Source organism: Protomyctophum bolini, assembly GCF_963924005.1.
Source record: "Protomyctophum bolini genome assembly, chromosome: 2".
In the NCBI taxonomy this organism is placed as follows: Eukaryota; Metazoa; Chordata; class Actinopteri; order Myctophiformes; family Myctophidae; genus Protomyctophum; species Protomyctophum bolini.
The window spans coordinates 724,280-752,245 of record NC_137863.1 but is presented as its reverse complement, the minus strand read 5'-3'; the positions used below and the strand labels follow the sequence as shown (position 1 = coordinate 752,245).

Below are 27,966 nucleotides of genomic sequence, written 5' to 3'. Positions count from 1 at the left end.
ACCCGACCCTGTGTTTGATTCTTGGGCTGCCCGATGAAAAGATTGTTAACAAGTTCCATACACGTCTGTTTAATCTCTTAATTTATGCTGCTAGGAAAAATATTCTGTTGTCTTGGATTAACGAGAAACCACCAACAAAAAAAGATTGGAACAAAATAATCATGCAGTGCATGCCGTTGGAATTCCTAACCTGCCTGCTACGCTCCACCACAGATACCTTCTATAAAATATGGGACCCATATTTGAGATTTGTTGGCCCTCAGTTAGCTACCACCTTGACCATAGGGTTCCTGGACAGAAGCGATGCCACTAACCTTGATGGATAAAGTTATGTATATTATTGTTATGTATGTATGTATGTATATCTTTTATTTTCATTAATTTTCTCTGGAGTTGTTAACCCATCTAGACTTTCAAGCACCAAACTGCAAATGTGTCCATATTTGTATATTATTTTTGCATTTAATGTTTTGGTATGTGTATAACTGTGTCCTTTGTTCCACAACATGCCTGAGCTGAGCCGTCTGTTTTTGTTAGTTCGTTTTGTTTTTCATGTCTTGTCTTTGTCATTGTCATAAAATGTGAAAATCAATAAAAATATTATTGAAAAAAAAAGAATAAAGATTATTGCAACTCTTTGTATATTGGCATCGACCAGGCGTCACTCAGGTGTTTACAGCTAGTGCAGAACACAGCTGCCCGCCTTCTCACCGGCACTATAAAATATGTTATAGTGTATATTGTATAGTGTTACAGTGTTATAGTGTTGTATATATTTATAGGAGGGTTGACATACTGTGAATCAGGAGGTCCAGGTTCGTTACTGAATTCAGGAGGATTTCCTATAGACCTGTCACTCTTCACAGACAGAAGGCTGGGAGTTGGAGACTCTGCTCTGTGGTGGACACTTCTGGAATCATACAGACAGAAATACCAATACATAAACAACAGAGACAGTGAATAATACTACTAGAAATAATACTAAGTAAATAACATACAGTAATTAGCATAACAGTAGCTTGTATTCCATGTAGTACAAACTGTGCAATGGAATGATTTGCCCAAGCAGATAAAGACAAGTGCCTCAGTATTGAGAAGGCGTTTTTAGAATGGGTTAAAGGTGTCTGTTGAATTGAGCAATTGTAACAGTTATCTCCTTAACACATTCCGACCAGGATTACTGCATGTTTTTGTGAGGGTACCTACCCTAGGGGAGACGGGGAGAACATGTGAGGGTACCTAACCTAGGGGACATGGGGAGAACATGCGAGGGTACCTACCCTAGGGGACACGGGGAGAACATGTGAGGGTACCTACCCTAGGGGACACGGGGAGAACATGTGAGGGTACCTACCCTAGGGGACACGGGGAGAACATGTGAGGGTACCTACCCTAGGGGACACAGGGAGAACATGTGAGGGTACCTACCCTAGGGGACACTGGGAGAACATGTGAGCGTACCTACCCTAGGGGACAAGGGGAGAACATGTGAGGGTACCTACCCTAGGGGAAACGGGGAGAACATACAAACTCCACACAGAAAGGCCCTTTCGCCAACCCCGCCTCGGGTATGGGCACTGATGACGCAGAGGAGAGAACACGCCCCCCAGCGCCCACAGCGGGAATCGAACCCAGGATCTTCTAGCTGTGAGGCGACAACACTACAGACTGTGCCACTGTCCCCCCTCTTGGTTTTATTTTTGATAAAGATTTCCAACTTAATAAACAAATCAGCTCCGTCGTTAAAACTATCTTCTTCCAATCATCGCCACGGTCAAATCCTACCTTCCCCTAAAAACAGCTGGAGATGGTTATCCATGCTTTGATTTCATCAAGAATAGATTATTGCATAGAGCTTGGTCGATTCAGCTAAGAACCATACACCGATTACAGATCTCACCTAGCCTTCGCCATAAAATGAATCCTACTCTATCTCCGCTCTGTCTTAAGTGTAAAACTGAAGAGGGAAATTATATTCACTGTATATGGTCATGTCATAAGATTAAACGATACTGGTTGGGTATCGTGCAGCAGTTGAATGAGATCTTTAATATGGAGTTTGAACCCGACCCTGTGTTTGATTCTTGGGCTGCCCGATGAAAAGATTGTTAACAAGTTCCATACACGTCTGTTTAATCTCTTAATTTATGCTGCTAGGAAAAATATTCTGTTGTCTTGGATTAACGAGAAACCACCAACAAAAAAAGATTGGAACAAAATAATCATGCAGTGCATGCCGTTGGAATTCCTAACCTGCCTGCTACGCTCCACCACAGATACCTTCTATAAAATATGGGACCCATATTTGAGATTTGTTGGCCCTCAGTTAGCTACCACCTTGACCATAGGGTTCCTGGACAGAAGCGATGCCACTAACCTTGATGGATAAAGTTATGTATATTATTGTTATGTATGTATGTATGTATATATTTTATTTTCATTAATTTTCTCTGGAGTTGTTAACCCATCTAGACTTTCAAGCACCAAACTGCAAATGTGTCCATATTTGTATATTATTTTTGTATTTAATGTTTTGGTATGTGTATAACTGTGTCCTTTGTTCCACAACATGCCTGAGCTGAGCTGTCTGTTTTTGTTAGTTTGTTTTGTTTTTCCATGTCTTGTCTTGTCTTTGTCATTGTCATAAAATGTGAAAATCAATAAAAATATTATTGAAAAAAAAAAGAATAAAGATTATTGCAACTCTTTGTATATTGGCATCGACCAGGCGTCACTCAGGTGTTTACAGCTAGTGCAGAACACAGCTGCCCGCCTTCTCACCGGCACTATAAAATATGTTATAGTGTATATTGTATAGTGTTACAGTGTTATAGTGTTGTATATATTTATAGGAGGGTTGACATACTGTGAATCAGGAGGTCCAGGTTCGTTACTGAATTCAGGAGGATTTCCTTTAGACCTGTCACTCTTCACAGACAGAAGGCTGGGAGTTGGAGACTCTGCTCTGTGGTGGACACTTCTGGAATCATACAGACAGAAATACCAATACATAAACAACAGAGACAGTGAATAATACTACTAGAAATAATACTAAATAAATAACATACAGTAATTAGCATAACAGTAGCTTGTATTCCATGTAGTACAAACTGTGCAATGAAATTATTTGCCCAAGCAGATAAAGACAAGTGCCTCAGTATTGAGAAGGCGTTTTTAGAATGGGTTAAAGGTGTCTGTTGAATTGAGCAATTGTAACAGTTATCTCCTTAACACATTCCGACCAGGATTACTGCATGTTTTTGTGAGGGTACCTACCCTAGGGGAGACGGGGAGAACATGTGAGGGTACCTACCCTAGGGGACATGGGGAGAACATGCGAGGGTACCTACCCTAGGGGACACGGGGAGAACATGTGAGGGTACCTACCCTAGGGGACACGGGGAGAACATGTGAGGGTAACTACCCTAGGGGACACGGGGAGAACATGTGAGGGTACCTACCCTAGGGGACACAGGGAGAACATGTGAGGGTACCTACCCTAGGGGACACTGGGAGAACATGTGAGGGTACCTACCCTAGGGGACAAGGGGAGAACATGTGAGGGTACCTACCCTAGGGGAAACGGGGAGAACATACAAACTCCACACAGAAAGGCCCTTTCGCCAACCCCGCCTCGGGTATGGGCACTGATGACGCAGAGGAGAGAACACGCCCCCCAGCGCCCACAGCGGGAATCGAACCCAGGATCTTCTAGCTGTGAGGCGACAACACTACAGACTGTGCCACTGTCCCCCCTCTTGGTTTTATTTTTGATAAAGATTTCCAACTTAATAAACAAATCAGCTCGGTCGTTAAAACTATCTTCTTCCAATCATCGCCACGGTCAAATCCTACCTTCCCCTAAAAACAGCTGGAGATGGTTATCCATGCTTTGATTTCATCAAGAATAGATTATTGCATAGAGCTTGGTCGATTCAGCTAAGAACCATACACCGATTACAGATCTCACCTAGCCTTCGCCATAAAATGAATCCTACTCTATCTCCGCTCTGTCTTAAGTGTAAAACTGAAGAGGGAAATTATATTCACTGTATATGGTCATGTCATAAGATTAAACTATACCGGTTGGGTATCGTGCAGCAGTTGAATGAGATCTTTACTATGGAGTTTGAACCCGACCCTGTGTTTGATTCTTGGGCTGCCCGATGAAAAGATTGTTAACAAGTTCCATACACGTCTGTTTAATCTCTTAATTTATGCTGCTAGGAAAAATATTCTGTTGTCTTGGATTAACGAGAAACCACCAACAAAAAAAGATTGGAACAAAATAATCATGCAGTGCATGCCGTTGGAATTCCTAACCTGCCTGCTACGCTCCACCACAGATACCTTCTATAAAATATGGGACCCATATTTGAGATTTGTTGGCCCTCAGTTAGCTACCACCTTGACCATAGGGTTCCTGGACAGAAGCGATGCCACTAACCTTGATGGATAAAGTTATGTATATTATTGTTATGTATGTATACATTGTATATCTTTTATTTTCATTAATTTTCTCTGGAGTTGTTAACCCATCTAGACTTTCAAGCACCAAACTGCAAATGTGTCCATATTTGTATATTATTTTTGTATTTAATGTTTTGGTATGTGTATAACTGTGTCCTTTGTTCCACAACATGCCTGAGCTGAGCCGTCTGTTTTTGTTAGTTTGTTTTGTTTTTCCATGTCTTGTCTTTGTCAGTCATAAAATGTGAAAATCAATAAAAATATTATTGAAAAAAAAAGAATAAAGATTATTGCAACTCTTTGTATATTGGCATCGACCAGGCGTCACTCAGGTGTTTACAGCTAGTGCAGAACACAGCTGCCCGCCTTCTCACCGGCACTATAAAATATGTTATAGTGTATATTGTATAGTGTTACAGTGTTATAGTGTTGTATATATTTATAGGAGGGTTGACATACTGTGAATCAGGAGGTCCAGGTTCGTTACTGAATTCAGGAGGATTTCCTATAGACCTGTCACTCTTCACAGACAGAAGGCTGGGAGTTGGAGACTCTGCTCTGTGGTGGACACTTCTGGAATCATACAGACAGAAATACCAATACATAAACAACAGAGACAGTGAATAATACTACTAGAAATAATACTAAGTAAATAACATACAGTAACTAGAACTGCACTCTGCCGAGTGCATACTTGCTTGTTGCACACTAGTAGGCCATAAATGGCCTACTAGTGCGCAAGCAGAGCGCGCAAGTACATTCGAGAGAGAAAGTAGTCTGCGTAGTCAGTTCTGTAGAAAAATTCTCTTCTCTGAAATGGTATGGATTTCTGTCCTTTATCCTAAAGTTCTGTTTGGTTACAAATTACAACTACATACTCTGTATGTAGTTGTAATTTGATTAGCAGTATACTGTGGTTACTTGGTTCCAAAAAGTGAAGCCAAGTTTTTTTCAACCGTAAGTCTGTGCCTGGTTTGCTGGGACCAGTTACAACATTACATCATCGTTGAGAACTGGGACCAGAGTACATGGTGTGTATATGTATGACTAGCTCTCAGTGATGACGTAAGAGATATGGTCATCTGTGTAGTCTGGTCCCAGCAGACCAGGCACAGATTTACAAATTACAAATCACATTACAGTTGTAATTTGATTAGCAGTATACTGTGGTTACTTGGTTCCAAAAAGTGAAGCCAAGTTTTTTTCAACCGTAAGTCTGTGCCTGGTTTGCTGGGACCAGTTACAACATTACGTCATTGTTGAGAACTGGGACCAGAGTACATGGTGTGTATATGTATGACTAGCTCTCAGTGATGACGTAAGAGATATGGTCATCTGTGTAGTCTGGTCCCAGCAGACCAGGCACAGATTTACAAATTACAAATCACATTACAACTACATACAGAGTATGTAGTTGTAATTTGATTAGCAGTATACTGTGGTTACTTGGTTCCAAAAAGTGAAGCCAAGTTTTTTTCAACCGCAAGTCTGTGCCTGGTTTGCTGGGACCAGTTACAAAACTGTAACTTGTAACAGTTACAACATTACGTCATATACACACCATGTACTCTGGTCCCAGTTCTCAACGATGACGTAATGTTGTAACTGGTCCCAGCAAAGCAGGCACAGACTTGCGGTTGAAGAAAACTTGGCTTCACTTCGAAGAGACCAAGCGAAATGATTACTTGCGCGCTCTGCTTGCGCAAGTAATTAGCATAACAGTAGCTTGTATTCCATGTAGTACAAACTGTGCAATGGAATGATTTGCCCAAGCAGATAAAGACAAGTGCCTCAGTATTGAGAAGGCGTTTTTAGAATGGGTTAAAGGTGTCTGTTGAATTGAGCAATTGTAACAGTTATCTCCTTAACACATTCCGACCAGGATTACTGCATGTTTTTGTGAGGGTACCTACCCTAGGGGAGACGGGGAGAACATGTGAGGGTACCTAACCTAGGGGACATGGGGAGAACATGCGAGGGTACCTACCCTAGGGGACACGGGGAGAACATGTGAGGGTACCTACCCTAGGGGACACGGGGAGAACATGTGAGGGTACCTACCCTAGGGGACACGGGGAGAACATGTGAGGGTACCTACCCTAGGGGACACAGGGAGAACATGTGAGGGTACCTACCCTAGGGGACACTGGGAGAACATGTGAGGGTACCTACCCTAGGGGACAAGGGGAGAACATGTGAGGGTACCTACCCTAGGGGAAACGGGGAGAACATACAAACTCCACACAGAAAGGCCCTTTCGCCAACCCCGCCTCGGGTATGGGCACTGATGACGCAGAGGAGAGAACACGCCCCCCAGCGCCCACAGCGGGAATCGAACCCAGGATCTTCTAGCTGTGAGGCGACAACACTACAGACTGCCACTGTCCCCCCTCTTGGTTTTATTTTTGATAAAGATTTCCAACTTAATAAACAAATCAGCTCCGTCGTTAAAACTATCTTCTTCCAATCATCGCCACGGTCAAATCCTACCTTCCCCTAAAAACAGCTGGAGATGGTTATCCATGCTTTGATTTCATCAAGAATAGATTATTGCATAGAGCTTGGTCGATTCAGCTAAGAACCATACACCGATTACAGATCTCACCTAGCCTTCGCCATAAAATGAATCCTACTCTATCTCCGCTCTGTCTTAAGTGTAAAACTGAAGAGGGAAATTATATTCACTGTATATGGTCATGTCATAAGATTAAACGATACTGGTTGGGTATCGTGCAGCAGTTGAATGAGATCTTTACTATGGAGTTTGAACCCGACCCTGTCTTTGATTCTTGGGCTGCCCGATGAAAAGATTGTTAACAAGTTCCATACACGTCTGTTTAATCTCTTAATTTATGCTGCTAGGAAAAATATTCTGTTGTCTTGGATTAACGAGAAACCACCAACAAAAAAAGATTGGAACAAAATAATCATGCAGTGCATGCCGTTGGAATTCCTAACCTGCCTGCTACGCTCCACCACAGATACCTTCTATAAAATATGGGACCCATATTTAAGATTTGTTGGCCCTCAGTTAGCTACCACCTTGACCATAGGGTTCCTGGACAGAAGCGATGCCACTAACCTTGATGGATAAAGTTATGTATATTATTGTTATGTATGTATGTATATCTTTTATTTTCATTAATTTTCTCTGGAGTTGTTAACCCATCTAGACTTTCAAGCACCAAACTGCAAATGTGTCCATATTTGTATATTATTTTTGTATTTAATGTTTTGGTATGTGTATAACTGTGTCCTTTGTTCCACAACATGCCTGAGCTGAGCTGTCTGTTTTTGTTAGTTTGTTTTGTTTTTCCATGTCTTGTCTTGTCTTTGTCATTGTCATAAAATGTGAAAATCAATAAAAATATTATTGAAAAAAAAAAAAAAAGATTATTGCAACTCTTTGTATATTGGCATCGACCAGGCGTCACTCAGGTGTTTACAGCTAGTGCAGAACACAGCTGCCCGCCTTCTCACCGGCACTATAAAATATGTTATAGTGTAAATTGTATAGTGTTACAGTGTTATAGTGTTGTATATATTTATAGGAGGGTTGACATACTGTGAATCAGGAGGTCCAGGTTCGTTACTGAATTCAGGAGGATTTCCTATAGACCTGTCACTCTTCACAGACAGAAGGCTGGGAGTTGGAGACTCTGCTCTGTGGTGGACACTTCTGGAATCATACAGACAGAAATACCAATATATAAACAACAGAGACAGTGAATAATACTACTAGAAATAATACTAAGTAAATAACAGACAGTAATTAGCATAACAGTAGCTTGTATTCCATGTAGTACAAACTGTGCAATGGAATGATTTGATTTCATCAAGAATAGATTATTGCAACTCTTTGTATATTGGCATCGACCAGGCGTCACTCAGGCGTTTACAGCTAGTGCAGAACACAGCTGCCCACCTTCTCACCGGCACTATAAAACGTGAACACATTTCTCCATTCACCTCCCCATTAGATCTGCTCAGATAGATGCTTTAGAAATAAAGTTTGATTTGATTTGACTTGGAGTACACAATTCAGACACCAGATGGAGCTGTTGGTTGTAAAAGAGTTCATGTTTCAATCACCCCAAATTCAAACCTTTGATCAGTAGAGTGGTGTCCATCTTTGAAGTCAATAAGTCCATAGTAAATAATCAAAAAAATAAATCGCTATAACATTTTGTAAAAGAAAATACATATTTAGCCCCATGCTCAAATGCCCCCGCCCCCTGTCAAAATCAGCTAACATCCATAAAACGAAAGAAAGCAGCAAATGAAAATAAATGAACACTCATCTTTTACTTTCTCTAATAACAACCTAAAACATCAACCTTGAATGAAAAAAAAATCCATTATTATTATTTGGATATGCACAACAACATTACAATTTAAAACGGTTAAAATCATATGTAACGTTGTTTTATGAGCAAACATTGTTTTATGAGTGGGAGTCAGTGTAAGCTTGTAAATCTATTTACATCCATCACTCGTCTGTCCTCCTGACAACTTTTTCATTATTTTGACGAACAACAACACCGCTGCACGATGGAGTAGATTAATTATGCTTCAGTGTATTTTGCAGGAACAGAGATAGATTAATTATGCTTCAGTGTATTTTGCAGGAACAGAGATAGATTAATTATGCTTCAGTGTATTTTGCAGGAACAGAGATAGATTAATTATGCTTCAGTGTATTTTGCAGGAACAGAGATAGATTAATGATGCTTCAGTGTATTTTGCAGGAACAGAGATAGATTAATTATGCTTCAGTGTATTTTGCAGGAACAGAGCGGTGCGTCTGTGATAAGGAACAGAGCGGTGCGTCTGTGATAAGGAACAGAGCGGTGCGTCTGTGATAAGGAACAGAGCGGTGCGTCTGTGATAAGGAACAGAGCGGTGCGTCTGTGATAAGGAACAGAGCGGTGCGTCTGCCATAAGGTGGTTGAAAGCAGCGTCGCGCTACATCGGTAACGACGCGCACGCATCTGTAAACACGCAGGAGAAATGAGTCAATTCAAACCTTTCATCGGTCGGGTCGTCTCCGTCACTAGAGGTCAACGATGACGCGCCAGAAGCAGAACTCCCACTCATTTTCTCCATAGAGATATTGTATTATCAGCTACAGTAAAATGTCGTAACAATCCAGTATTTAGAAAGAGAACCTGACGTCACACCATTATAGACCTAGGTCTGGTTCCAAAAATGAACCAGTATTTAATGTGTAAAATCCATGATATTTACATTGGAATGAATGAGCCTGGCTGGAAAGTTCTTGTGACTGGAATCAAATGTGTTACGAGTTAATTTATCAGGTCGCAGGTTGGTTTGATTCCAGCCTTCAAACTCTTAATAAAAGGATGTTTTTTAATGTTCTATCTATCTATCTATCTATCTATGAAGCAAAATGAATGGGACATTCTCTTCTGGCCCCATGCAGTGCTGTTGAAAATGATGGCGGCTTCTCTCCTGATGACTCCTGGTAGAAAAGAGAGGATGAACAATATTTAGTGAATCATTATAATCCATGTTGAATCTACAGCCACTGGTCACACATCTCTTACATTATAGCACTCTGAATTTAAAACACATTAAACTAGAAAGGTCTCTGATAGGCCAGATCGTTGGTCATGGTTTCAAACTCATGTCGGGTGTGTGTAATCTGTGGGAAGTATGTGTCTCTGATGTCTTGGTACAGTGGACAGACAGTATGTGTCTCTGATGTCTTGGTACAGTGGACAGACAGTATGTGTCTCTGATGTCTTGGTACAGTGGACAGACAGTATGTGTCTCTGATGTCTTGGTACAGTGGACAGACAGTATGTGTCTCTGATGTCTTGGTACAGTGGACAGACAGTATTTGTCTCTGATGTCTTGGTACAGTGGACAGTATGTGTCTCTGATGTCTTGGTACAGTGGACAGTATGTGTCTCTGATGTCTTGGTACAGTGGACAGTATGTGTCTCTGATGTCTTGGTACAGTGGACAGTATGTGTCTCTGATGTCTTGGTACAGTGGACAGTATGTGTCTCTGATGTCTTGGTACAGTGGACAGTATGTGTCTCTGATGTCTTGGTACAGTGGACAGTATGTGTCTCTGATGTCTTGGTACAGTGGACAGAATGTGTCTCTGATGTCTTGGTACAGTGGACAGACAGTATGTGTCTCTGATGTCTTGGTACAGTGGACAGTATGTGTCTCTGATGTCTTGGTACAGTGGACAGTATGTGTCTCTGATGTCTTGGTACAGTGGACAGAATGTGTCTCTAATGTCTTGGTATAGTGGACAGACAGTATGTGTCTCTGATGTCTTGGTACAGTGGACAGTATGTGTCTCTGATGTCTTGGTACAGTGGACAGTATGTGTCTCTGATGTCTTGGTACAGTGGACAGTATGTGTCTCTGATGTCTTGGTACAGTGGACATACAGACTTACACAATTGACAAATTAAGGTTGGTGGGGGTGCGTTAAAACGACCAGATTAAGGTTGGTGAGGGGTGCGTTAAGGGTTGGGAGAGGGTTAAGGTTAGGTTTAGGTGTGCTGCCCCATGGGAGGTTAGGGTTAGGGTGAGGGTTTGAAATAGGTTGTAGGACTAATGACTGGTCTAATCAATGACTAGTCTAAACTAAAGGTTTTATTTTCTCACCACAGGGGACAAAACTCATACGCTATAAACAAAATAGATCAATTGTAGATCTGCTATTTTCAGCATGAATCCAAGTGTAACATGACTAATAGGGGATCTCTTGTCCACTAGTCCCTTCCTGACATTTTAGTGTAGTTTAATTTTTTTTATTCTTTTAATGTATATTGATTGTTTTTTGATTTGTTGACGTAATTGTCAATATATTTAGTCTTAGTTTTAGTCGTCATAGCTTAGTTTTCACGTAGTTTTTGCAAGTGAAAAAAGGAAGTCGACGAACATTTCTCGTCAGTTTCAGTCGACGAAACGAAATCAATACTGGTTGTAGGTAGCCGTAGAGCCCGTTGTGCACATGATGCGTCCTATTGGACAGGGGTGTGTGTAATGCAGAGCCTATTAGAATAGGTGCATGCAGGCCATGATGCGTCCTATTGGCCAGGGGTGCGTGTAATGCAGAGCCTATTAGAATAGGTGCATGCAGGCCATGATGCTTTTGCGGCCACATTAATTCACTAACGACGCACAGCCACTCCCCTGACAGAAAGGCTGGGGTGGTCGGTTTATTTTAGTTCTTATAGAAGCGACCTAAAATCGCCCTATGGAGATTTCACTGCAAATAAAAAAAAATACATGAACCTGTGACAGTGTATTGGAAGTGTATTGAAAGTGACGTCAGACTTCGATGCTCTATAGGTGAAGGTAACCATGACCTATTTCAGCCTTTTTCAATATGTTCAGCCACTGGGATTTCTGACCTTTGATATGTTGTTACTAACAAACAAGTTGAAGGAGTTTCGAGCAACTTAAAACTGTGGTGTTGGCATAAGCCCGAGTAGACGATAAAATGACCAATTTCTTTTTTTTTTTCATAGGACCCTGTGTGCAGTCAGTCATAACTAGATGTTATGTCTATAGGACCCTGTGTGCAGTCAGTCATAACTAGATGTTATGTCTATAGGACCCTGTGTGCAGTCAGTCATAACTAGATGTTATGTGTAGGACCCTGTGTGCAGTCAGTCATAACTAGATGTTATGTCTATAGGACCCTGTGTGCAATCAGTCATAACTAGATGTTATGTCTATAGGACCCTGTGTGCAGTCAGTCATAACTAGATGTTATGTGTAGGACCCTGTGTGCAGTCAGTCATAACTAGATGTTATGTCTATAGGACCCTGTGTGCAGTCAGTCATAACTAGATGTTATGTCTATAGGACCCTGTGTGCAGTCAGTCATAACTAGATGTTATGTGTAGGACCCTGTGTGCAGTCAGTCATAACTAGATGTTATGTCTATAGGACCCTGTGTGCAGTCAGTCATAACTAGATGTTATGTCTATAGGACCCTGTGTGCAGTCAGTCATAACTAGATGTTATGCGTAGGACCCTGTGTGCAGTCAGTCATAACTAGATGTTATGCATAGGACCCTGTGTGCAGTCAGTCATAACACATTACTGTTTATGTATTAGGGATGGGTCCGATTAATCGATTATCGTTAATAGGACCCGAAATCGATAACAAAATAAATAATCGATAATCTTTTTTTTTTTTTTTGGAAAGGCAATATTGTCATCCAAACAGGACAGGGCTATAGGCCTACCAAAGTCTGCTTGGGATGTGTCTGTGTAGCTGCATGACTGAGAGGACTGTGAGTGTGAGTGGAGATTGATTCCAGATACAGGTTTGGAGGATTTAGCAGGTGTTGGGAATTTACCTAATCAGGCCTAGGCTGGGGTTGCTACGGTGATCAATTGGCTCAACACTGGTCCAGGGACCACCAGTGGTCCTCATTTAAAAGATGGAGTTAGTAACCAAATGGACCCTTATTAACTCTCAAGAGTTAAAATTATTGTTAATCATCTACATCAGGGGTTCCCAAACTTTTTTGACTTAGGTACCACTTGGGGGGAAGATTTTTATTTATTTGTAGGATTAAAAAAATATCTTAATGCCCCCCCCCCCCCAAAGGATTAATCAATTAATCGTTAATATTTGATTATACAAATCGATTTTCATTTTGGACACATTTACACATCCCTATTATGTATCATAAAACCCCCCCAAAGGCTCGCTGCCTCGCTCTGAACCTGAACAAACACTGATTAAAATACTAAGTATGATGTAGACCTACAAGTCATCAAATGTTTGTTTGGATCTTTACCCGTCATGAATCCTGTCCGCCCGGTGCTGTACTGTAGACTTTGGACTGGATAAAAGATGACTCCTGTGTCCAGACAGAGAGACAGAGAGAGAGAGAGAGACAGAGACAGAGACAGAGACAGAGACAGAGACAGAGACGAGGTTGTCAAACTGGTTACCTGGTTCACACAAACAACTGATCATGACACGTCTACACAGAATGTTGATGAAAACAAGACAAATGACGGCCCTTCACACATTGAGAACGGTTGTATCTGGTGTGTCTTATCTTATACTAAGCCCTTCACACATTGAGAACGGTTGTATCTGTCTATCTAGATAGCACAAAGTGAGAAGACTTGCTTTATAGCTAGATATTCACACTTTGTTGTGTATATATAATTCTCAATTCAATGACATCCGTCTCTCTGTGCGTCTTACTGTGAGCACAGTTTCAGTTTTCAGCACAGTTTTCACATGGCGTGCGCCAATGCCAGTTGGTACCACAAGGTGGAGCACTGCTCCCTCCCTTACCCACATCTCTCTCACTCACTGCATGAATTGAAATGCTAAAATGGGCCATCTACCCTGCATGTTTTTCCAGCATCAGTTCAAATGTTTTTGGTAGGATATAAGGTAGCCCCATATAATAATAATAATAATAATAATAATAATAATAATAATAATACTTTATTTGTATAGCACCTTTCATGACATGAAATGCAGCTCAAGGTGCTTTACAGAGCAATGACAAAAACAAAGCAAGGCAAAGACATTAAAAAACAAGCAGTAATGCAATACAGTGAGGACATGAATATATGTGGTATTAATTAATTAATATATCTTAAATAACTGTATATATATATATATATATATATATATATATATATATATATATAGTGTGACGTTACTTTGTCTCTCGGCTGGGCAAACATGTCATGACTTGATAGGCTAGGAATCTCAGAATAGCCAGTGGCCACTAACTAGTGACCACAAATAAATGGTTGGGGGATGTTTGCCATGTTAGGACATGGCAAACATCCCCCAACCATTAGTTTGGGGGATGCACCTATACTGTGTTCCACACCCTGGGCCCCCCCCACCGCGGTTCAGAAACGGCGCATGTTTCCACAATACACGCTTCTTACCCTTTTGTAATGTGCACAATGAATCCAAAACGTGAAGGAGCAGAAAGCGTTTACACTAATTCAACCTTAGCAACGCCAAAGAAAATCCAACTAGCGATTTGAACCGAGCCGAGTCTTTTGTAAGTCGCTGCCATGTTTATCAAGGAAGTCGTGCGTGTGCGCGTGCACGTCGAGTGTAACTTTATTTAACTGTTAACTAACTTAACTGTGTGTAGTTGTATGTCATGTCTTTATATGTTCAGAGATTAATTGAAAATGGAGGATAATTCAACAGATAAAATGCCAAGGGGCTTGTCTTTGGTGTATAATACAAATTATATTGTACTTTCAAAGCAAAGTTATTTTAAAGGGAAGTGGACTAAGCCAAGTAGCCTACTTGTTTACAGCCACACACTGCTCATAGAACATTTCATGGTAGGGGTTCTAAAGTACATTTAACCTTTATTTGTTTTCTTATAAAAAGGACAACGTCTTCATTTTCGAAAATATTTAAGGATAGGTAGCTGTTGCAATTCGTTTAGTATTAGAAAAAGTAAAGAACTATTCAATATTCAGAGATACATATTGTAATAGGTCTATTGTTAACCACAGGTTAAGTGTAAACACAACATACTAACGGCATAAAGTATATTTTATACATACATACCTGGCAGAGCAGAGCTGGCCGGAGAGCAGAGGGAAAAGATCAGAACTGGAGAGCAAAGGGAAAAGATCCAGAATGATCTTCTGCCTGTTTGGGGGAAGGGATACGAGACACTTCCTCATTCCTCCAACACTACAAGAGCAGATCTACAAGCTCACAGCGCGTCGCATCGCGCCGCGCTGTGAGCTTGTAGATCTGATGATGGCTGCGACGTTTAAAGACAGGACAATGAGGCCTGGGGGGGAGAGAGAGACTCGTGCAGACGCGTCCATCTTACCATATATTAAAGTTAATGGCAAGGTGCTACCTACGGGTGCAATGGAAGCCCATTCACCCAAACAGAAAAGTCCTCTCTGGTTGTATTAAACAACGTCCAACTCACCAACATTGCAGCTGTAGGGAAAGCTTGAATTATCCTCTTTCTATCCTCAAATGAAGTGTCTGTTTCATAAAAGTCCACTGTAGACATGTTTATTATGAGCTACTGTGGGTCCTTTGCAGCTGATTCTTTTTTCTCAGTGCTGGAGTTTGGAAGCGCTCGTTAGAAATCTCCTTCTTCTTCTTCTTCTCCTGTGTACCACCTGTTTTGAATTTAAGCACATAATGCAAGAGGCAGCAGGACGTTGCTTTACAGAAAACGAGTGCTTCTAGTAGTAAAAACACATTTTTACATTTCCCTATGCTTTTAAATGTAATGTGTTCATTGTCCACCACCTAGTGGACTCATTGTAAAACTACAGTTTAAACTACAGTCAGTTAATCTGACTCATCTCTCTCTCGCTCTCTCCTTGACCTCACCCCCCGAACCCACCTCACCCCTACCCAGTGCCCACTTTGACAGGCTCACTGTATATGTTTCCTTTCCCTTTTTACCTCCTTTATGATTTCCTGTTTTTACTATATAGTTGTGTATATTACTATATTCGTACGTCTCTAAATGTTTTGAAGAATTGAAAATGATGGGCCCTATTGTAAACAAGTGTAATGCTTTATGGTGTCGTCCACGACTGGATTGGTCGTTATTTTGTCATTTTTATTAACGTCTTTTTCATTCATGTTTGGCGACCGAAATGACACGACCATTTTGTTTAATTATTATGATGATATTGATTATGTGATTCAGGCCATCGTGTTTATTCATTATTACATATAATTATAAAACATATGATCGGACAGATGTTACTACGTCACACACACACACACACACACACACACACACACACACACGTATCTGTGTAGATATCGGTACGTTATATTAGCATATATCTAAATCCCGGAGCAGTTGCGCCCATTTTGGGGCGGGAACCCCTTTTGGTGTTTTAATGTTATAATGTAGCTATTGAAAAATAGCAGATCTACAAGCTCATAGCGATTGTTAAATCGTGAAAGTGTAGAGGAGATCTGGAATAAACAAGAAGGTGGCCGCAGCACACACCAATAGCTAGAGTACCAATATTTATTAGGACAGCAGGTAAGACAGGAATATCCAACGTTTCATCAGGGAATACCGGGCACATAAATCATGAAAATGTGCCTCAAATCTTTGAATATATATTGTTACAGAGGGAACATTTTAACTTGAGCTTCTGGGGAGGTCCCTGCATGGAACAACATATTCTCAGATGGGGCTGAGGCATTATTACACCGGGGTCCCTGAGCACCACTGATACAGAAACATAAGGTCTTCCCCAAAACTGTCATGATTTAGAAGACTTCATTTTTTATTTCCACGTCAGGCCAAAATTGGTTAAACTATAGTGTATTATTTACACGCACAAATAAGTTATATTGACAGTGCTGCCGGGCGGGTCTTTAACCGCTCCGGCATTGGAAAATAAGCATTAAATATTATACGATAGTTACTTTAAAACTAGAACCCTTGAGGCAGCGGTGGCCGAACGGTTTGCGGAGCGGTCTTGATATCGGAAGGTCGCTTTGCTACAATAACGTCACTGGTATGTTCATGTTCATTTCAACTGCTCAACAAACTTGCTCAATAAAGTCACCAAAAGTGGATTTAAGACGGGATATCCATCCGTTATGTTTCTGTTAGTACTCTGCGTATAGGATCACTCCCAGCACCTGTGAAGTATACATTTACCAAATATACATTGGAAGGTGAAGGATTGCCGTTACAGTCCCTTTTTCCTTCTGTGACAAACATTATTTTTGCCGCAAAGCTAATGTGACTGTGTGTGTGTGTGTGTGTGTGTGTGCGTTAAATGTAACAGTAATTCAAACTTTACCTGGTACCTATACCTAAAAGTCACACCTGTGTGAAGTGATGACGCTCTGGTCAGTGGTCGTCGTACATCATGACGTAAAACAGACACTATGACATAAAGTTCTCTATTCATTTTCAATGGGAATTGAATACAAACTTCAATCAATCAAAGCTTTGATTAAAACATTAGAAATGAAAGATAATGTGACACAGATGAGACGGGAATTAAACTTATGGCACTCATGGTTACACCCAGATTTAGATTGTGAATTTATTGTGCTTCTTTTTCATTTAAATTAGATTTACATTTTCACTGCATTAAATACACGAATCAACCGTTATCAGGACGTTGTGGCTGTGTTCACCTGGACTGCAGCATGCAGGGTGGTACTGCAGACATAGCCTGCTAAACCACTCCCCCTGCTGGACGTGTCAGTCAGGGCCAGGACATGGAAACTAGTAATATTTAAACTTAATTTCTAAACTCGAACGGCACTTGACATTACAATACGAAACAAGACAAACGGACAACAAACAAAGTTATTAATACAACATCGGAGCCATGCAGGGAGGATTAGATTACTAACAGAAAACATTAAAGAATGAACAACAGAGCAACACTTCTCCGCAGCCTTCATATTTTTCTTATTTATAAGTGCTGAAGGCGTTTGCTGAAGGCACGTGGGCACCTGTTACAGTTCTGGAGCACTGTTGTCTTTCATTTTACTTTTAGTCATATTTGAGTCACCTGGAATGTCTTAGTGTTAGTCGACTAAATAATAAACATCATAAGATTCTAGTCGACTAAATCTACAGTTGATTTACTCGACTGAAATCCATTTTGGCGGGCCTTAATGCCGTCGTAATGGCTGATTTTACGCATGCTGAAAATAGCCGATCTACACGCATTGTGAGCTTGTAGATCGGCAATTTTCAGTTTTAGTCGACAAAATCAACACTTGCAGTTCGCCAGGTCCTGGAGCACTTACTGGGACTTCACCGTTGACCCATTACTCAATGTTAACACACGACCACCGTGAAGCATCCTCATGTGTGTCGTCCTCTTTCCACTAGTGGTAAAGCGTTTGCTACATACTGTACAAGAAAAGGGCCTTTCACCCGTATGGATCATCATGTGATTCTTCATCTGTCCACTAGTGATAAAGCATTTGCTACACACTGTGCAAGCAAAGGGCTTTTCACCTGTATGGATCATCACGTGCGTTTTCAGAGTTCCAGAATGGTTAAAGCATTTGCTACACACTGTGCAGGAAAAGGGCTTTTCGCCTGTATGAATGCTCATGTGTTTTTTCAGAACAGCATTGGAACCATAGACCTTTCCACACTCTGAACAACAGAAGCTTTGCTTTTTCCTCATGGACGGCTTTTGTTTCTCTGGCTTTTCCTTTTCCTGTGGCTTTTGGCGACCGTGAAGCATCCTCATGTGTGTCGTCCTCTTTCCACTAGTGGTAAAGCGTTTGCTACATACTGTACAAGCAAAGGGCTTTTCACCCGTATGGATCCTGACGTGTTCTTTCAGAGTGTCATCTCGGTTAAAGCGTCGACTGCAAAATGTGCAAGAAAAGGGCTTTTCACCTGTATGAATCCTCATGTGTTTTTGCAGATTGCAAGCTTGAATAAATCTTTGACTGCACACTGTGCAAGCAAAGGGCCTTTCACCTGTATGGATCATCATGTGATTCTTCATCTGTCCACTAGTGGTAAAGCATTTGCTACACACTGTGCAAGCAAAGGGCCTTTGACCTGTATGGATCATCATGTGTGTTTTCAGAGTTCCAGCGTCTTTAAAGCATTTGCTACACACTGTGCAGGAAAAGGGCTTTTCACCTGTATGGATCCTCATGTGTTTTTTCAAAGCATATTTGGAACCATAGACCTTTCCACACTCTGTACAACAGAAGCTTTGCTTTTTTGTTTCACTCCTCATGGATGACTTTTGTCTTAACGATTTTGATTTATTTTCTTGCCCGTTTCTCAAAGGCATTTTTTCTCCTTCCACATGTTGTCTCTTGTGTGGTTCCAGTGTGTTTAAATCTGACTGCTGTTCACTGCTCTCCCGCTCATCACCGTCTTCAGCATCAGATTCAGAACAGTGTGAAGGCCAGTCATCACTGTCCTCAGTGATGTCAGAGTCAGAACAGTGTGAAGGGAGGAGCTGGTCGTCACCAGTTGGTTGTGATCGTACCCAGTACTCTATGTAAGCTTGTGTTTTCATGTGTTCAGTTGAGGTGCCGGCTACAGGCTCTGTCTCTCTGTTTTCAGTGCCATGCTCTGGTCTTTGAAGTAACTCCTCCTGCTGTTCCCCTTTAATCTGTGGAGGCTCTAGTTTCACCTGGACCAGACTGGGACTCATCTCCTGCTGTTCCCCTTTAATCTGTGGAGGCTCTAGTTTCACCTGGACCAGAATGGGACTCATCTCCTCCTCTTCACACACTGGCAGGAGTGAGAGACCTAGGAGGAGGAGGAGAGAGAGATCAGCGGAGAACAACTTGTTAGCAATGTTAGTAAATGGAAGACCTGGTAAGGACGCGCTGTGATTGACCAGTAGTCCAGTTCTGCCCTGTTGAACTAATTCATATTTTTGAGGGGCGCAAGCCCCTCCTATATCCAGCTTTTGGTGTGTGTAAGCCAAATCTAGTCCTAACACAAACATTAAATTCCATTGACAATGACAAGTGTTTGAGTGTTTGTTGACAAAGGTGAGGACGCAAATTGTGATGATGAATGATGTACGATGATATGAGCGCCCATCACTTCATTCATGTGATCTTTACTACTACTACCACCATTATGCCACAGATGAGGTATAGAGGGTCATCTGGAGATCCTTCAGTCAGATAGATGGATGAGGGACATGTTTTAAATCCTGGCCGAGGAATATTGCATGAAGTACTTTGTGTTTTCAAGGCTCGCCTACGTACACATTAATGTTACTTAATGCAGTTACCGCAGTTATATTGTTTTTATTAAAGGGACCACTTCACCACTTTTCAACCTATCTTCACATAATTGGTCCTCACTAATGTTCATGATAAAATGTCCTACTCAGTCTCATAGGAGGGCTGTGGGCAGTTCAGAAACCAGCATGTGTCTCAAAGGAGGGCTGTGGGCAGTTCAGAAACCAGTCTGTGTCTCATAGGAGGGCTGTGGGCAGTTCAGAAACCAGTCTGTGTCTCATAGGAGGGCTGTGGGCAGTTCAGAAACCAGTCTGTGTCTCATAGGAGGGCTGTGGGCAGTTCAGAAACCAGTCTGTGTCTCATAGGAGGGCTGTGGGTAGTTCAGAAACCAGTCTGTGTCTCATAGGAGGGCTGTGGGCAGTTCAGAAACCAGTCTGTGTCTCATAGGAGGGCTGTGGGCAGTTCAGAAACCAGTCTGTGTCTCATAGGAGGGCTGTGGGCAGTTCAGAAACCAGTCTGTGTCTCATCGGAGGGCTGTGGGCAGTTCAGAAACCAGTCTGTGTCTCATAGGAGGGCTGTGGGTAGTTCAGAAACCAGTCTGTGTCTCATCGGAGGGCTGTGGGCAGTTCAGAAACCAGTCTGTGTCTCATAGGAGGGCTGCGTGCGGTTCAGAAACCAGTCTGTGTCTCATAGGAGGGCTGTGGGCGGTTCAGAAACCAGTCTGTGTCCCATAGGAGGTCTGTGGGCGGTTCAGAAACCAGTCTGTGTCTCATAGGAGGGCTGTGGGCAGTTCAGAAACCAGTCTGTGTCTCATAGGAGGGCTGTGGGCAGTTCAGAAACCCGTCCACCAGTGACATGATTGATGGGGAATCCAGGCTAATAGAAACTATAGGCTTTCTATTCCTGAAAAGTTGCAATGCAAAAATGGAAGCCATCGTTCTCACGATAATAAAAACCTAAATACATATATATTTTTGACTGGTTATGTAATTAATAACGACCAATTAAGCACTACAAAGCATAACAAGTAATGCTGTAGTTCAGGGGTTTTCAACAGGTGGTCCGTGGACCACTGGTGGTCCATGGAAGTATTGCATGTGGTCCCTGACCGTTCATTTAGTAAAACAAGGATTTGTTGATTTATTTCTAAATGTCTTTCCACTAGTTGAGAAACAGTGAACTGAATGACCTGGTGACCTATGACCTGGTGACCTATGATGAGCGTCCATGTAGTCATTTTACTGACAAGTTGGAGGTCAAGAAATTCAACAGAAAAAGGGAGTTATCATCTCAAGAGCGGGAAGTGCAGCGGACTGTCTGGTTGAGTCATTATTATTAGGAAATTATACTTAGTCAGTGGACAATTGGTTGAGAAACAGTGGAATTGGTTGAGAAACAGTGGAATTGGTTGAGAAACAGTGGAATTGGTTGAGAAACAGTGGACAATTGGTTGAGAAACAGTGGAATTGGTTGAGAAACAGTGGAATTGGTTGAGAAACAGTGGAATGTACTGTATACACATGGGATGCATAGCAAGTGTTACAAAAGCATTAATCTTAGCCCTTACCCCATATCCCCACCCAACACAACAGTGGTCCCCAGGTTGACTCTAAGTCAGGGTGGGGGTCCCTGGTTCACATCCCCACCCAACACAACAGTGGTCCCCATGGGTTGACTCTAAGTCAGGGTGGGGGTCCCTGGTTCACATCCCCACCCAACACAACAGTGGTCCCCAGGTTGACTCTAAGTCAGGGTGGGGGTCCCTGGTTCACATCCCCACCCAACACAACAGTGGTCCCCAGGTTGATTCTAAGTCAGGGTGGGGGTCCCTGGTTCACATCCCCACCCAACACAACAGTGGTCCCCCAGGTTGACTCTAAGTCAGGGTGGGGGTCCCTGGTTCACAATCAGTTGAAAACCCCTGCTGTAATTAATACGTTGAGTGAGGGGTTACAACTGGCTCGCAATGGTGACGTAACAAAGATGGCGGATTAAAGGAAATGTATATACATGTATTATGTAATTTGTAAGTTGATTAGCGGTATACTCAGTGGTGACTTGGGTCATTTGATGCATACGGTATGTCCCGTAGCAGCGTATGACGTGATGAAGATATGTACCGACGCCAGGGTATAACTGGCTCTCGATGGTGATGTAATGAAGATATGTACCAATGCCAGGGTATAACTGGCTCTCGATGGTGACGTAATACAAATATGTACCAATGCCAGGGTATAACTGGCTCTCGATGGTGACGTAATACAGATATGTACCAATGCCAGGGTATAACTGGCTCTACATGGTGACGTAATACAGATATGTACCAATGCCAGGGTATAACTGGCTCTCGATGATGATGTAATGAAGATATGTACCGATGCCAGGGTATAACTGGATCTCGATGGTGATGTAATGAAGATATGTACCAATGCCAGGGTATAACTGGCTCTCGATGGTGATGTAATGAAGATATGTACCAATGCCAGGGTATAACTGGCTCTCGATGGTGATGTAATGAAGATATGTACCAATGCCAGGGTATAACTGGATCTCGATGGTGATGTAATGAAGATATGTACCAATGCCAGGGTTTGACTGGCTCTCCATGGTGACGTGATGATGATATGTACCAATGCCAGGGTTTGACTGGCTCTCGATGGTGACGTGATGAAGATATGTTTCAGTGTCGGGTGGATTAAAGGTAATGCCCCTATGCATGTACAGTATGTATACATGTATGTCATCTGAAACCAATGCCATATCAAGCACAAATTAATCATTACGTCATACGCAGCCTGCACGGACATACGCATCGGATGTGTGTGTGTGTGTGTGTGTGTGTGTGTGTGTGTGTGTGTGTGTGTCTGTGTGCTACTCACAGGCCGTCTCAGTGTCAGTGCAGTAGGTGGGAGTCATGCAGGCAGCAGTCCTCCAGGGGGCAGCAGAGCTCAGGTCCTGACTGGATAGATGGACGTCACTGGTAGACATCTGCTTTATACAGCCATCACACACACACACACACACACACACACACACACACACACACACACACACACACACACACACACACACACACACACACACAAATTGCAGGATGTGCAACAAAGACACAATAAAATTATCCATATTATCCACAATATGAAAACATTAGACTTGACAAATATCAAAACATCAATGCATTATTATGAATAGCATTAAACACATGAACCCCCGCTATGCTTATTCTGCCGATCTACAAGCTCACACCGTGTCGTGCTGTGACACATTGTGAGCTTGTAGATCTTAACCCGGGGTATCAGTTCATTTATTTTTTATGGGCGCTACATTGATGATCTGCATATTCAATGGTTCTGAGACTCAACTACTCAACTTCCATCGCTAAGTAAACTCTATAAACAAAAACATCAAACTGGCGATTGAGTACTCGCAGCAGAGCATCAATTTCCTTGACCTTACTATATAAAGATATATCGGGCATGCTTCACACTACCTTGTTTAGGAAGGAACCCTAAAACAATACTCTCTCACGAGCGGACTCTTTCCATCCGTCTCATCTCATAAGAAATATCCCCTTTGGGCAGTTTCAACGCCTATACGCCGCATTATGCGACAGTGATTTCGGTCAGAAAGCCACTGACATTGACCACCAGATTTAAAGAGAGAGGCTATAAACCTGGAAATGTAGCTCGGGCGCGCGACAAGGCACTATAGCCTTAAAGGGACACTTCACCCTTTTTGCAAAAAAATATATGTTAATGACGTTTAGAAGCTTTAGAACACTTTCCTGGAGATCTTTATGTGTGTAATATGTGGTTTTAGATATTTTAGATTGTAGCAGTGAGCACACTTGTCTCTGATGTCATGGACACTGGTCTCACTACCTTCCTGGACTACAATTCCCATACTTCTTTGGTGCACTGCTCCTCCTTGTGGATAGGGGGAGAGCTGTCTTACTGAGACAACATGTAGTCCAGGAAGGAAGTGAGCCCAGTGTCCATGACATCAGAGACACTGGGCTCACTGCTACAATCTAAAATATCTAAAACCACATATTACACACATAAAGACCCCCAGGAAAGTGTTCTAAAGCTTCTAAACGTCATTAACAGATCTGACTTGCTAACTAAAAACAAACGGAAGACCACTACTCAGAACCGCCCCTTTTTTGTCACGCAATACAGCAACATGTCTTCACACATTCAATACAGCAACATGTCTTCACACATTCAATACAGCAACATGTCTTCACACATTCGGCGCATTATAAAAAACAACTGGTCGATTGTGGAGTGTGACTCCTCCCTGAGAGGTTTATTTCCTAAGCTGCCTATTTTCTCTCTTGGATGAGACCCCACCCTGAGGGATAAACTCATGCACAGCTACCTTCCACCTATTAAAAACCATTAAGTATGTTCAAGTGCATGTGTTTCCCCCACTGCTCCAGTGTCTCACAGACTAAATCATTTATAGATTTCAAAACACAGAAAACCTAGAAGATTAACGACTTTATCAATTGCAATACTATACTCACGTCATATGTCGTTTGACATGTACCTGTCCTAACATCCAGGGATGGAATGGCTGAACACAAATATGCTATTCACATTCAATATCAATTATTCGATTGCTAGACATTTCAGCCAATGCCATTAAACAACAACACACTCTTGAGAATTACAGGTAGGCCTACTGTATAGAACACATCAAACCTTTTCCAAGCGGTGGTGAGTAAAAACAGAGAGAAGGGCTGGAGCGGTGGTTTGCTCTTCACCGCGGCTCGTGACGTCATGTTGTAGTTCGGTGGTCACCTAACCACCGTAAATCCAGACTCCCTTCTCTCTGTTTTTACTCACCACCGCTCAATGTTATTTCAGCGCGGTCACCGCTTATTTCCGGTGGTCACCTCACCACCGGAACGGTGGTCACCTCACCACCGAAAATCCAGACTATGAATTGAATCAACAGGAAACTTTTTGGATTAATACCTTAGACGCCCTCACCCCTCCTGGCCTTAAGGAATGCGATACCCTTATCGTATTTTTCATTATGATGTGTTTTCTTTCGTTTTTTCGTTTTCTGCTTTGTTTATTGTTTACTATTGTTTTTTTATGATCTATAATACAGTGTTATTTTCCTTTTGTTGAATATTTGGTGTTCCTCTGGCTGTCACACACACGTGTGTGGCGTCAGCTGTTGATTGAGTGCATAATGGCATGTCCATGTTATTACGGCTGTATTAACTATATAATGGGCACATATCACGTGCCTCTGACACTGCTAATTATCTCATTGCAAAGCTGTGTTTCCTGTTGCTATATAATGAGTATGTTTGATGTTGTCCTTCATTCTTGCCCTGATGAAGACCCGTTAGGTCGTAACATGTTGGCAGTTCAATGCCCTTTTAATTTAATAAAGGCGTTCCTCATTTTTTTTATTTTGTGTGCCCGGATCCTTCTCTGTTTTTTTTTTTAATCTAAGTGTAATGCTTTATGGTGTCGTCCACTGCCATTAACAGTCTTTGTATTGAGTTGTGCTTGAAATGTACTGTAATTCTGCAAACTGTTAATAAACACTTTAGTTCAATCAATCAAAAACTTCATGTGGCTTCAGTCCAATGGCGGCTCGATCTTCTACACAGACTTCTGTTGGTTTGTCCCAGTAGATTCGCAACTCTATTATGGCTCAAACATTCTTATCAAACGAATGGACAATAATAATAAACACAGCTTTGACTCACCGCTTAGTGCAGAAGATATACATTAATAATCACCATGGTTACGCAACGTAAACAACCCCGCAGACCAGAGGTGTTGTTGTGCAGCGTTAGCATTAGCATTAGCATCAGCATCAGACTCCTCTTCCTCTGCAGGGGAGAGCAATCGATGATCAAAGAGACTCAACAAGCAGATCACAGATTCTATGATACTTTCACAGGACGGATGTAGACTGTAGTATATCATATATCTGTACATTAATTTGTTATCACGAAGCTGTTTGTGATTTCATAGGATATATTTTAATTTAATTTTAAATGTTTAATGTGTCAGTTTTACCAATAACCTGAAACTACAGATCTATACAATGTAAGGCTATATTTAATAAACATCAGGCCAAACTGATTATCTTAGACTTGGCAACTCACATCTTTTCCAACACACCCTCAAAAGTGTAAAGTATTTTTAAATGGCCAAAGTTTCTAACTCCATGTTTGGTTTGTGAATTAATAGATGATTAATCATTAAAATAGTGTGAATAAAATCACAGCCCTATTATTTGAGGGGCGCTACTATATACAGGTTTAATGTTTGTTTTTAGTTCAATGTTTGTATTAAAAACGCAATTAACAATACATATAATTTAATGTTTCTTTTGTCTCAATGTTTGTTTTACATAATCAACATGATAAGAGCACCCCTCACTTCACACGGGTGTTTCAACACCGTTATATAATTCTATCTAAAATATTAATGTAATGCTTGAGATGGGAGATCATGGGACAATGTGTTTATTTTAATATTAAAATATGAATGTAATGCTTGAGATGGGAGATCATGGGACAATGTGTTTATTTTTTAGGGACAATGTGTTTATTTTTTAGGGACAATGTGTTTATTTTTTTCAATTTCACAAGTTGGTGGTTTTCCGCATTAGGCCCCCGATGGAAACAAGACAAACAGGCTTTCTTGGATTGATTGCTTGATTGATTGATTGAATACTTTAACAGTTTGCAGAAAAAAGTACAGTAAAGTACAGTTCAAACAATACAAGGTCTGCTAAAGAGGATTGTCCTAACACAAGAAAAGCACTAAGGCCTGTTTCCATTGGGGTCCTTCATATAGGCTACTCAATTAATCAAATAATTATTTTTTAGAAGATCTTGCGTTGTACTATAGCCTACTTTCCTGCTCTTGTCCATACAACCTGTCTGTCAATCAATCAATCAATCAGGCCAACGTGTAGAAATCCTGCTTTCTATTTCAGATGTGCTCTACACTGTGTTGTTTATCCTGTGTGACAGTGACCCCTAGTGGACTGCATTCATTCCTGCACGGATAATCATCCACAGCTCAAAGCTTGAATGAAACACAGTGCCGTATCCAGGGAATAATCAGCAGGAGGGCTGCGGCCTGCGGGCATTCATATTCATAAAACATTAAAAATAATGGTGGGATAGGGTTCTGGACTGGGGGGGCACCAATAAGTCTATCTGGGGGGGCAGCGCTGGTGAAACACTTCATAGGCCAGTGAAGTCACGTCAACAACCTAAGATTTGACCCAAAATAAATTGCAATAGTAAATCGATCAAGGTTTTGTTTGATCCTTAGGGTAAACTGATTATTATATATACATTTAGATCATGGTAAATTCAGGGGTTCAACGTTGGAGTACCATGGAGTTGGAGCACTTGTAGATCTAGTAGATCTGCTATTTTTGAAAAAGTAAAATGTTCCGCAAAAAAAAGGAAATGGGGGGGGGGGGGGGGGGGTACCTGGAACAACGTATTTTCAGATGGGGGTCGGCAGCCAATTACATATATTCTTTGCAAATTGCAAGTTTGCAAGCTTCAAATGGTCGCAAAACTTTATCTTCAAAGACAAATTCAGTTCAGGGTAATCTCAGTGTATTTTGACAATACAAAATGAAAACCACATACGACAAACAAAATGAACTACCGGTATATTGATTTATAACTCTGTATTAATGAATTCATTAATGAGCCTGTCGGCTGGGAATGTTGAACGGGAGGAGTGAGGTCATGTTTCCTCTCTGTAGGGAAC

General features: G+C 41.5%; 1 protein-coding gene and 1 long non-coding RNA gene across 3 annotated transcripts in view; both read right to left on the bottom strand.

The window, feature by feature from the left end:
* LOC308325993 (NACHT, LRR and PYD domains-containing protein 12-like) overlaps positions 1-13,335 on the bottom strand; it is a 34,523-nt gene extending 21,188 nt beyond the window's left edge. Inside the window, exons 1-6 of the mRNA XM_080778795.1 lie at positions 13,278-13,335; positions 9,497-9,952; positions 8,036-8,149; positions 4,930-5,043; positions 2,867-2,980; positions 797-910 (exon numbers count right to left, since the gene is read on the bottom strand). Coding sequence (XP_080634921.1) covers positions 797-910; positions 2,867-2,980; positions 4,930-5,043; positions 8,036-8,149; positions 9,497-9,576 — 536 coding nt within the window. The 5' untranslated portion in view covers positions 9,577-9,952; positions 13,278-13,335. The remainder of the gene's footprint in view (positions 1-796; positions 911-2,866; positions 2,981-4,929; positions 5,044-8,035; positions 8,150-9,496; positions 9,953-13,277) is intronic.
* Positions 13,336-17,515: 4,180 nt separating this feature from the next.
* On the bottom strand, positions 17,516-26,052 carry LOC308328206. 2 transcript variants are annotated; one of them, XR_013965269.1, is made up of 3 exons: positions 25,959-26,052; positions 23,068-23,176; positions 17,516-19,742 (listed from the first exon to the last, which is right to left on the bottom strand). It is a non-coding gene; the product is annotated as an uncharacterized lncRNA (long non-coding RNA). The 2 variants fall into 2 exon arrangements; XR_013965270.1 differs by having other exon boundaries at positions 25,926-26,044.
* Between the last annotated feature and the right edge of the window lie 1,914 nt (positions 26,053-27,966).